This window comes from Nuphar pumila, chromosome 2, assembly GCF_984573655.1.
Source record: "Nuphar pumila chromosome 2, dmNupPumi1.hap1.1, whole genome shotgun sequence".
Taxonomy (NCBI): Eukaryota; Viridiplantae; Streptophyta; class Magnoliopsida; order Nymphaeales; family Nymphaeaceae; genus Nuphar; species Nuphar pumila.
In genome coordinates, this window is record NC_143250.1 from 142,529,490 (window position 1) to 142,542,502 (window position 13,013).

The 13,013-nt window shown below is 37.7% G+C and overlaps 1 protein-coding gene across 5 annotated transcripts in view; it reads left to right on the top strand.

Annotated features, from left to right (window-relative positions):
• Positions 1 to 13,013, top strand: part of LOC149847396 (ubinuclein-1-like) — a 47,551-nt gene that overhangs the window by 24,801 nt on the left and 9,737 nt on the right. For all 5 annotated transcript variants that reach the window (XM_089996998.1, XM_089996997.1, XM_089996999.1 and 2 more), the window contains 4 exons: positions 1,657 to 2,260; positions 3,873 to 3,972; positions 4,054 to 4,163; positions 4,276 to 4,362. In XM_089996998.1, coding sequence (XP_089853124.1) covers positions 1,657 to 2,260; positions 3,873 to 3,972; positions 4,054 to 4,163; positions 4,276 to 4,362 — 901 coding nt within the window. The remainder of the gene's footprint in view (positions 1 to 1,656; positions 2,261 to 3,872; positions 3,973 to 4,053; positions 4,164 to 4,275; positions 4,363 to 13,013) is intronic.

Consider the following 13,013-nt stretch of genomic DNA (forward strand, 5'->3'; position numbering starts at 1 on the left):
AAAGAAGGATCAACAAGGCTACCACCATCATTATCATTTATTATGGAGAGAGAGAAAATCCTTTACGAAAAAGAAGGATCTGGATTGAAATGGCTCTTCAATTTTAGATGGTTTTAAAAGTGCCCCTTTATAAAACAAGAGCAGCAGCAACAAGCAGCTGTCAGCAAATTTTTTTTTTTAAAATTCCGCAGCCCATTTCATAGAGCAATTTTTAAAAAAAAAAAATCCAAAAAAAATAGACCTAAATGATCCTGGGTGTGGTCAACGCACCCAGGATCGGGTTGACCGCACCCGCACCCGCGTCGAGTCGCGTCGACCCGGGTGCGGCACCCTGCTAGCCGAATCCCTATGACATAGCCGTAAAGCTTGAGGGAGGGTGTTAAAATACATGTAATCAATATATATATATATATATGTATATATATATATATATCCATCATACCCGATAAGGGTATTCCTGTAATTCTGCCCAATAGGGGAACTGTAGTCATCTTTTTCTTATTTTTCCTTATTTTTTCTTTTTCTTTTTATGAAATACATTTAATGCATTCACATTGGGGGTCCCAACGACACCTTGTTGGGCCTCCCAATGTGGTCTCTCTCTCTCTCTTTCTTTTCTCCCTCTCTCTCACTCTTCCTTGCCTATGAATAAGTGGGGTCTTCCCCTTTGTAAAGTATGACTTCTTGAAGCCCTTTCTTGCATTTATAAGATTTTATGTTTGCAAGCCATTGTTGGTTTTTGTGTATGTCCATTTTGGACTTGTTCTTTGCTTTCTATGTGTGAATGTCCATTGTAGGACAGTGTATTTATTTCTGCATATTTCATTACAAATCACCTGTGCTGCAGGTGGTCCTATCTTCCACCTAAGTTGTATAGAATGATAATTCCAGTTAATTCATGCTATAACTGATGCACATGTAGGCATCTGTATTACACAATTATGTTCCTGATTTGCATGGCATGATTAGCATGTACTCATATGAAGAACAATCTTCAGCAAAATGAATTACAAGCACATTCAAATCTGTTCACTGGTTTTGGTCCACGAGGCCACATAAATACAGGAAATTGCACATGTTACCTATCCATGTTTTGAATTCTTTTGATTCTGCAGATACCTTCTATCTTCGTCTTCTTTTTGGTATTTCCCGATGAACCATCCTTTAGCAGCACTTTCTACACTCATTTCTCTATCAGCTTGCCTTCTTGAAGCATGCTGCTTATACAAGAATGTTGGGATTATGTACATAGAAATTACTATGCCTTCTCTCTCTCTCATGATTGTTCTTTGGGATTATTTTGATGCATGGTCCATCTTGTGTATTCTTATTTGATTTTGTGGATCTTTCATGTTGTCAACTTTTCATTGATTCGAGTCCAACAGCTGAATAATTTTGGTAAGCATTGGAGTGCATTTTTAATACTATTACTTCATATCATGAATATCTTGTCCATAATTGAATGCTTCATTTGCAACTCTATTTAGGTACTTGATGCATTTCCCTAATTGAGATCTTTAGCTTTATTTTGGTTCATTTGGTCTTTTTCATGTTCTACCTCTTCTTTGCAATTTACATTAGCATTTACAGTTATCTAATGATCTACAACTGGAAGTTCATTTTCAGTTTTTTTACTTTTAATGTTTTTATGTCCAGAAATGAACCTTTGCCATCACCTAATCATCAACCAAAGAAGCGTAGGAGGAAAGATTTAAATAAAGCAACTGGTGAGAAGGAAACTGAACATATGCCAAGGAAACTTGTAAAAATAGGTGGCATGCGCATGAAAACTGCAGCTCGAAATGCATCATTGGTGGTAAACAAGCCATCAATCCCACTTAGAACCGCCTTAGCTGGCAATGAGCTTTATCGTGATTCAAAAGCCTCACAGAATCCTCCAAATAGTGTTGCGCCTCCCAAAGCAAAGCATGCAAATGCAACCATTAAGTCTGAAAGTTCTTGGTCATCCCAGTTGCCAAGTAGAGATGCTTTTGCCTTTCCTGTGGAGATTAAAGATGGAGAGAAACAAAACATGGGAACTATCCTTACCAGAGTTGTTGCTGAACTCTCAGACTCTGGGGATCGGGTTCTTCATGAAAAGGGTACCGCAGTTCAAGTTGAGAACCTGTCCAAAAAGCCCATCAGAGATACTCATGAACTTGCTATGACCTCCAAGATTCGACACAAGGAAAAAAGTGGGAGACATTTTGATTTAGCTGGTGTGCACTATAGCAGTGGGAAGTATCCAATGCAAAAATCGGTGAGCGTTTATCTCTGTTCAAAACTATGTCACATGGATACTTCACTTAGCACATGTATCTCGTATTGACACGACACAACACTCAGACACTTCATGGATGCAGTTAAACCAGTTCTGCACACAATCAACATTGTATCATTAACTTTATTTGTTTCTTTTTATGATCTTGATTGTTTATTTTGTATTCATTTGAGTTCTTTTTCTTTTAAAAATTACATTATGATTCAATGTCAGTAAGTTTTTAATCAGAGATTTTAGAATTGCAGTTATACATATGCATATATATTGTCTGTGTATGTGCATACTTGTATCACCATGTCCCTGTGCCCTAATTTTTAAGAACTGCTGTATGGCACCAAGCATATCCGCATCACGTCCCATTCTCTTATTTGTCCATATGACAGGCTCAGAAATATGTATGGAAGATACTTCCAATGTTAATCACCTCTTATATTTTCATTGACATGGCATGTATGCAATATCATGATTTTGCAGTGTTTCAGAAAAGATATAAATTTATGTTACGAGTTCCATTGGACTTTTAGCAGATTTTCATATGTCTGAACTAGTTGTCTATAGTATTTCTTCATCTCAGGGTCTTAGTGTGTGACATGTTTGTACTAGATATTTCTACCATAAACGATGCACAGTAATCTTTTACGAGGATGGCTAGGCAAAACATCTAAATTCCAAAAGAATGATTTGCAAAAAATGATCACAATTAGATAATAATTCTGTGATTCGATATCAAGATAGCAAAGCAAAATTGAGTTGTTTAATCAATCTTTTTCCATAGCTGAAATTCTCCCGATGTGGGAGTTGTGAGTCAACATTCTAGAGGTTTCTATAAGTATAGGTGATGCTAGTAGATTTATTTAATTCCTTCCCATGGGATAGGGCTCTTGTTAAGGCCTTCATAAGTGCTAGGATGGAATCATGCATATTGATTTCCTTATTGTTTCTATTGCTGTAAAATATTCTGTTTGATGCCTTGCATGGTTTAAAGGACAGTTAGTCAGAATAATTGTCTTTAAATTTTCATTTGCCTTTGTGGTTGTAAATTTGCTTTGTTAGTTTGTAATTTTCGTTGCTATATCCTATTCCTCTCTCTGGTGGTGCCCTTGCTTTGGTCCTTACATGGTATTGCTTATAGCAATAATTTTTTACCGTATACTAATTTAATAAATTCTACCTAAAAGGATTAGCTTGTGTATTAACACGTCTATTTTTGTTTGTTAAGTTGTGACATATCATGTTGGCAAAGTCATAGCTGCATAGGGATTCCTAATTCCAGCTAGAGTAGATAATATTTAGGTTTGTTTGTTAACTTTTAGATTGAGTTGGTACAGTGGATTGGGGTGAATCTCAAATGGGCTCAGATTGGACCAAGTGGATTTTGTTCATGCTTGGTTTGGGTAATCCAGCCCTTTATAGACCAATAACCAAAATTTGTCCGGAATTTGCAATGAACTCATTGTGTTTGATAACTTATGGATTCATTCCTGATTCTGTGATGAATTTTTTGTGTTTGGGCAAGTTGTTGACCCACTGTTTGAATCTCAACACGAAAAGTGTTGCTTATTCAGCTCATTTTCTTCCCTCATATTGGCAGAAGTTAACATCTATGTTACCCAAGGAAGGTTCTGGATTAAGACCAAAAGGGACAATGTTAGAGCGAGCCATTCGTGAGTTGGAAAAGAAAGTTGCAGAATGTGAGAATTGTTCTTATCTTCAAATTTTTTTTAAGGGATCTAATGGTGGTTTCATATTCTAATTGGGTGCCTTTTCCACAGCAAGGCCACCTACCATGGATGTTCACGAAAATGATGCTGCCGCTCAAGGTGTTAAGAGGAGATTGCCTCGTGAAGTAAAACAGAAACTTGCTAAAGTTGCCAGATTAGCGGTAGCTGTATAACTGGACTTCTCCATTTTGTGCTTTTTGTATGGCTTCTATAGCTTTAAGTACACAAATGATAACCTGAAATATTAATGGATGTCTTGGTTTGTAATTGCAGCAATCTATCCAAGGGAAAATATCAGAGGAGTTGATTAATCGCCTTATGAGCATCCTTGGACACATAGTTCAACTCAAAACTTTGAAGGTAACATTATTATGTTAGGGTAATCTCATGATCTAATTCAAGCATGTTCATGTCGCTGAAGGCAGGTTTTCAGAAATCCAGTAGATTTGTGTGAATTGCCTTGTTTATAGATGTTCAAACATGTTCATGGGACTATTGCAATGTTATGTGTCTTTGTGTGTCTCAATGTTTATACATGATTGTGTGTATATTCACCTGTGGTGCATAGTAGTAGTAATAGTAACAGCAGTAGTAGTAGTGACCTGCAGGTGGCAGTGTTGGTTCTTTTTGGGCATGCTTTTTGTTCGTAGATCACCGCTTCAGCAGGTTAATACTTTTATGCTGAACTTTAGAAATTCTATCTTAAGAGCGAGCATGCAGGATGGAAGCAGGAGGAGTTTCAAGCATAAGTCATTAGCGTGCTGTTTTTGTAAAAGAACAAGTTCAACATGTTAAGAGATGTATGGTTATGTACATGTGTACATATATATAAGAGTAATGCACTGATTCTGCCCCATTTTCTCGTTCTGCCCTGTTAGGACCCTTCAAAAAGTATAGTTTTTGGTATTTTTTCTCACATCTAACACTGTAGATGTGATCTATAGGTTTTGTTTAGTGGGAACTGGCTTTTAGATCACCGGAATCTGACTTTATACAGGTTTTCCAGTGATCCAAAATCAATGGCTATGAAGGCATCAAATTTTCCTGGCTCATAAAAATACATTTTTTCGTCGAAAAAACATGATCCAAGAGTTGGTTCCCACTAAATCGAGCATGCTAAACACATCTAACGGTTCAGATCTATCATAAACACTTCAAACTATTTGGCGTAACAGGGCAAAACAAGAAAAGAGGGCCTAATATGTTTAGTTCTCTCTCTCTCTCTATATATATTTATATATGTATCTTGTATTTAGTATATATTTATTTATTTATTTTTATAGATTGTATTTAGAACTGTTTTATACTTTTTTTTATATTTGACCATGGGCAGTTTGGTCTTTTTGACCAGCTAGCTGTTGGGTCTCCGAACGGCTACATATTCTAGCCCTTGGAACTTGGAAGCTCCCCGAGGGCTAGTAGGTCTCTCTCCTCTCTCTATCATTTATATATATGGGACTTTTGGTCCCTATTCAATCATGCATGTGTTATGCATTTTATGTTAATAAAAATAATTTATTTTATATTATGTGTGTGCCTCTCCTTTGTGGGTTGTGTTGTGTTTTTGCCCTACTAGGCATTGCCTTTGATTCTTGTTGATCTCGTTACATGGTATCAGAGCTGAGATATGGTCACCACTTCATCAGAAGTTGTATGATTGAGACGACTGCTTGAAGATATGGGGTACATCTCGTGACGCCCTCAAAGCTTTGTTGTGATAGTAAGAGAGCTATTTATATTGTCAACAACCATACATTTTATGAGAGGACTAAGCTCATCGAGATGGATTGCCAATATGTTCGAGAAGAGTACTTAATGAGGATCATATTATTGCCTTACGAAACTTCTGAATATCAATTAACAAACTTCTTCACCAAGGCACTTCTTTCTCTTTGATTCTCTCTTCTCCGTGACAAACTTTTGGTGATCTCACCGTAAGTTTGAGGGAGAGTATTAAGAGATGTATGGTTATGTACATGTGTGTATATATATATATATATCTTGTATTCAATATATATTATATTTGTTTATTTTTTTATATATTGTATTTAGGATTGTTTTATACTTTTTTGTTTTTTATATTTTTCATGGGCAGTCTGTGAAAAGAAGTGTTTTCTCTGGTTACGGGTCATGGATCTGAAGATCCAGGACCCGTGACATCCACTTCTTCATTAATGGCATTTTGTAATACTGATTATTGTAATGAGGGGTATTTTAGTACCCTAAAATTTTGTAACCACATGTTAATATGAAGGAATACACAACAGCCGACCCTATTGCTGAAGGGGTATCGGTTTCTCTCAACTTCTCTCTCCCTTTCTCTCTCTCTCTCTGTTTTTCAGATCTCAAGCGTGGAAGGACCTGGAGATTCAAAATCTAACATGGTATCAGAGCCACGCTTCAGTTGAAACTGGAATCGATCTCAAAGGTACGTCCAATAGATCTATCATTCTCGATTTCTTCTTCTAAGTCAAGAACATATCCTTCCGTTCCCTAATTTCATATTTTTTTTTGGGGTTCACGACCGATCCATTTTTGTCTCCCCACATTCCTTTCTTCTCTATCAGATCTGATATCAATCAGATCTGATATCAATCAGATCTGAAGATAATTAGATCTGATTCAGATCTGACTTCTTCTTCTTCCCACAGTCTTCTTTTCGCCTCTTTCTATTTTTCTTTTACTTCCGTGGTGGCTGAACCTCGGTTTCCCCACAACCTTCTTTCTATCCCCTGAGTAACTCAATCCAGATTTTCTACCCAAATACCCAGTTTATCGTTGTTAATAGCAGCGTGATTTAATCACGCAGGGTCCTATTTCTCATTCTGTCACTCGCATACCCAGTTTATTGCTGTTGATAGCAGCGTGATCTAATCACGCAGGGTCCTATTTTGATGCAACTGCATTCTTGATCAAGCCGATACATTCACATTTCTTTTTGATTTTCATATCAAATATTCCATTTCATATACAAATCAGAAATCTGATTGACATTCAATTTCTGTTTCATATCAGCAATCTGAATTAGTTTCTGCAGTTTGATAGCCATCGATCTGAGTTAGTTCCTGCAAAAAAAAAAAAACTGCAGGTGTAAGCAGATTGTGCTGAATACATTCTTAATTCTGTGAAACATGAATTCACTTCCTAGTCAATCAGTTCTTTCTTCCAGTTTCCTCAGTCAACTCTAATTTCTTGACTTGGAAGAGGCAAATCATACCTTTCATTAGGAGTCAGGATCTTTCTGGACACCTGGATGGATCTATTCCAGTTCCTCCTGAGTTCCTATCACAAGAAGAAAGGGACAACAAAGGGGAAGCTACTACCGTATATGTTAGAAATCCTGAATTTGTGGCTTGGATAAAAAGAGACCAAGCGCTTGTTGCTTATATTACATCAACACTGTCACAAGAGGTTCTTGTAGCCATTCCAGATGACTGCACTGCCATGCAACTTTGGAATAGACTAGTTCAGACATACTCACAGGTTTCTCAGGCCAGGATTATGTTTCTTAAAAGAGAATTTCAAATGTTAAGAAAGGATTCCATGTCCATCATGGAATATTTGAACAAAATGAAGGTTATCACAGATCAGTTAGCAGTTGTTGGAAGTACAGTTTCTGATAAAGATTTGGTACAACAAACCCTCAGTGGATTGGGACACGACTATCATATGATTGTCACTTCTCTATTATGTTTACCTGAGCTGCCCAACTTCGAAGATCTGCGCGCAAAATTGTTACAATATGAGATGAATCTAAAGGGGTTTTCTGAAGAATCATCTATGCATACTGGAGCACAAGAAGTTCTTGCTACAGGGGTTACTTATGGACGAGGACGAGGAAACTATGATATCAAGGGAAAAGGAGCACAAGGGAGAAGTAGCCATGGCGATCGTGGATTATTGCCTACACCCAACTCATATACCAACTCACAAAGACAGAGGCCAATTCCTACTTGCTTTCTGTGTAATAAAAGGGGGCACATCAAAGCCAACTGCTGGTTCAATCCCCTAAATAAAGGAAAATCAACACAAACTGAAGCAAAAAGAGGCACAGACAGTACAAGGACCAATGGAGAAGTAAAAGAGTTGTTGTTGTCAGCCTTAGCAGAATTGAATCTGAAACAGAATGAGCAAGGTACTTGGTATGTGGACTCTGGCGCAGCGACTCATGTTACTGGTGATGCAGGTAAGCTCCTAAAACTTGTTTCTTACATTGGTAGAAGTAGTATAGTTACTGGAGATAGATCACACCACTCTGTCTCGCATATTGGAAACTCCATCATACCCTTGCCCGAATCTTCCATCAATCTTTCAAATGTTCTTTATGCTCCTAATATCAAGAAAAACATTGTTTCAGTTTCTAAACTTGTTGATGATGTCAAAGCCTCAGTTGAATTTACTCCTTCTTCTGTTCTTGTTAAGGATCTTTGCACGAAGGAGACGTTCGCTAGAGGAAAACGACAAGGCAATATGTATGTTTTTCAAGAAGATCCTTCAGCACATGTTAGCTTTGCAGATCCAAACTTGAAGCTCCAATCATCGTTGTCTTCTGAAAATCCTACCTGCGTTTTTAGTGTCTCTGAAATCAATAAGCCAAATCTTTGGCATGGTCGTCTAGGTCACTGCAGTAGTAGTTTCATTGAAAAGCTTGTTTCGAATAATCTTATTCCCAAGTCAAGTTTAGGAATAAATGTCAATGCCAATAAATGTTCTAGTTGTCTCTTATGTAAGAGTCATGTTTTACCATTTCATTCTATCAATAAAAGAGCTTCAAGACCTTTTGAGACTATCTGTTCTGATGTTTGGGGGCCTGCTCCAGTTGCTTCCATGTCTGGAACTAGATATTATCTTTTATTTGTTGACAGTTATTCTCGCTATTCCTGGATATTTTTCATGAAACAAAAATCCGAGACTTTCAAGTTGTTCCGTAACTTCCATTCCTTTGTCAAAAACCAATTTTCTGAAAACATCCTAAGTTTCCAATGTGACGGAGGAGGCGAATTCTCTTCCATTGACTTTAATAACTTTCTTCAAAGTAATGGGATAAAAAAAAAGGTGTCTTACCCACACACACCTCAGCAGAATGGGATTGCTGAAAGGAAGCATCGCCATATTGTTGAGAGTGCGATGAGCATGATGCATGACAGTAATCTTCCGATCACTTTATGGACAGAGGCTTTTCATTCTGCAATTCATGTGATAAATCGATTGCCCATGACTATTTTGGAAAACAAGTCTCCTTACTTGTCTCTTTTTGGCATACACCCCAACTACTATGATTTGCATGTCTTTGGATGTTTATGCTATGTTCATGTTGACAGTTCAAGGAGACATAAGTTTCAGGACAAGGCTTTAAAGTGCAGGTTTGTGGGTTATGCTGATGACTATAAAGGGTACAGGTGCTATGATCCGGTGAGCAAGCGCATCAAAATATCAAGAAATGTCATCTTCGATGAATTGAATTTTGATTGTCGATGTACTAGTTCTTCAGAATCAAAACATAGAGTTGAGGCTTATTATCCTTGGTTGAATTATGAACTTCTCTCAGGAGCTAGTGATGCTTGCTCAAATTGCATTCAAAAGGATAAGAAACTTGTGTCTACTGATGGAATGATTGATCATGAAAATACAGACTCAACTTTGAATCCAGGAAGGTATAAAGGCCTTGTCTACACTCGACGAGAAAGAGAGTCACCCACCATAGTTGATTCAGACATGGACGCATCCTCAACATCCAACATTGTTGATACTAGAAGATCCACACGTTCTCGCCATCCAATTGAAAGGTGGGTCAGTTATGAAAATTTCTCATTAGATTTTCAACTCTTTCTAACAACCTTGAATAAAGAAGATGAACCCACAACGTTCTCTCAAGCATCAAATTCCAGAAGATGGATTGAAGCAATGAATGAGGAGATGGAAGCTCTACATGAATGTGGTACGTGGGATGTCGTATCAAGACCACCTGACAGAAACGTTGTTGGTTCGAAATGGGTGTACAAAATAAAGTATAAACCGGATGGGACTATAGAGCGATACAAGGCGAGACTTGTAGCCAAAGGTTTTACACAGGAGCAAGGACAGGATTATGATAAAACCTTTAGTCCCGTTGTGAGGATGAGGACAATCCGAGTCATACTTTCTTTAGCCATTGAACACCAATGGACCATTAGCCAACTTGATGTGAAGAATTCTTTTCTTCATGGAGATTTGAGAGAAGAAGTTTACATGGAACAACTCACTGGTTATGCAGAAGGTAATCCTACAAAATATGTCTGCAGACTAAAAAGGGCGATATATGGATTGAAGCAGGCATCTCGATCTTGGTTTGACAGCTTTTCTCTTGAAATAGAAAAATATGGTTTTAAGAAATCTCTTCTTGACCACTCCTTATTTATATTTAAGAACCAAGACACAATTACTCTGTTGTTGATATATGTGGATGATATTATCACCACTGGCAATTCCAATGAGCACATTGAAGAAGTCAAACAACTCTTGAATCAGAGGTTCAAAATGAAGGACCTTGGCAAACTACGGTACTTTCTTGGAATTGAAGTCGACAGTTTCTCTGAAAAAATGACTCTCACTCAACATAAGTATACCATTGATGTTCTCAATAAATCGGGTATGAAAGACTGCAAGCCCTTAAGCACTCCTAGCGTTCTTCATCAAAGGCTTAGCTCTCAAGACGGAGATCCATTTGATAATCCCACACAGTACCGTAGCATAGTGGGTATGTTACAATACCTCACTTTTACTCGCCCTGATATAGTCTACTCGGTGAATCAAGTTTCTCAGTTTATGCATGCCCCATGTGAAGGGCATATGGAAGCAGTTAAACGGATACTACGATATCTGAAGGGAACGGTTGGGGATGGTCTCACATATAAGCGAAAGACAAATGGGCAAAGTGCACATGAGATCACTATTTATTCTGATGCGGACTGGGCGGGAGATCCAGATGAACGCAGATCAGTATTCGGCTATTGTGTATTTGTTGGGATGAATTTGGTTTCTTGGAGTAGTAAGAAACAAAAGGCTGTTGCCAGATCCAGTATAGAGGCTGAATACAGGTCAATGGCAGCCGCCACTGCTGAGGCTACTTGGGTTAGACATCTACTGACAGAAGTCGGAGAATCGATATCTCGATCACTTCTTTTGTGTGACAACCAGAGCGCCATTAGTATGTCTTTTAATCCAATCCATCACAGTCGTGCCAAACATATTGAAATAGACCAGCATTTTGTGAGACAAAAGGTAGAAGAGAAAGAGATTGAGCCTGAATTTGTTCGAACTACAGATCAAGTGGCGGATATATTTACAAAAGGATTGACAAAAGACAGATTTTGGATGTTAAAAGGCAAGTTGTTCATGATTCAAGATCATGCACAACTTGAGGGAGGGTGAAAAGAAGTGTTTTCTCTGGTTACGGGTCATGGATCTGAAGATCCAAGACCCGTGACATCCACTTCTTCATTAATGGCATTTTGTAATACTGATTATTGTAATGAGGGGTATTTTAGTACCCTAAAATTTTGTAACCACATGTTAATATGAAGGAATACACAGCAGCCAACCCTATTGTTGAAGGGGTATCAGTTTCTCTCAACTTCTCTCTCCCTTTCTCTCTCTCTCTCTGTTTTTCAGATCTCAAGCGTGGAAGGACCTGGAGATTCAAAATCTAACAGTCTGGTCTTTTTGACCAGCGGTTAGATATTCTAGCCCTTGGGAGCTCCCCAAGGGTCTAGTAGGCCTCTCTCCTCTCTCTCTATCATGTATGTATATGGGACTTTTAGTCCCTATTCAATTATGCATGTGTTATGCATTTTATGCTATTAAAAATAATTTATTTTATATTGTGTGTGTGCCTTTGTGCCTCTTGAGAGCCTCCCCTTTGTGGGTTGTGTTGTGTTTTTGTCCTAGTAGGCATTGTCTTTGATTCTTTACACAACAAAAAAGTTGGCATTTTGTTTAAATATAATTTACAAACATCATCTAAAAATTTTGTCAGTGACTTTTCTGATGTGTACAATGGTTGTATCGTTGCTAGGGATGCTTGTGGGCAGTAAGTATGCTGAGAGAACTGTGCAGCTATTGTACTCAGGATATTGCCAGTTCTTTCTGTCTACTTTGAAGTAGTAATATAGAGGGTTAGAGAGCAAATATGGTGTATCTTGGTAACATGCCCTTCTAGCAATGTTTACATATCTGGATTTGTTACCATTGACTAAGTCTTAGACTTGGGAATGATTCAGCATGATTCTACAGCTTGCTTGAGACTTAGACAAATGAATCACATTTTCAAAATTGGATGATTTTTTTCTTGTTTTACTTGATGTACTTTTTTTCGGTTAACATGGTAACTTGCTTGCCTGGTAATTTTATCGTGGAAATATCAGAAATATTGAAGAAAGATTAAAATCTCTCTCTCTCTCTCTCTGTCTGAATTAGGATGGGAAGAAAGGTTTTTTTAGCTGATTTTGATAGCGAGCTAGTGATGCCTAGGATTTCCTGGATGCTTTCTTCTTTCCCCCTTCTTATATGTTCCTTTATGGTTTTGGAATTTAAGCTGTGCGGATAATATACCGAATGGCTCCTGAATTTCTTTGAAGGGGCTGAGAACATGGTGTAAGAAGGAGCATCAAATGAAATGGAGGATGTTAGTTGACTCAATGCATTCAGGCAGTTCAAAAGGTTTCCTGCCATCATGTTGGTTATTATTTCCTCACAAGCAAGGGCTCTTTTTAATATTTAGATTTGTATGTCACATTTACTCTGTTGATAACTCAACTAAAATCCCAGCTTGAGTCAACAAAGTTGTTTGGACTTGGCTGCCTGTCAAGATGAGCATTTAGCAAGATTCCAACATGTTTTCCTAGTTGGCTAAGTTTTTTATGAATACATATCATTGTGTAAAATCGCTCAGAACCTTCTTGAGTTGAGGAAATCTTCTAGTTTTATTAGTGATTATTGAAATCTCTTTTGGTGAATCAGATATTGGTCTGCCA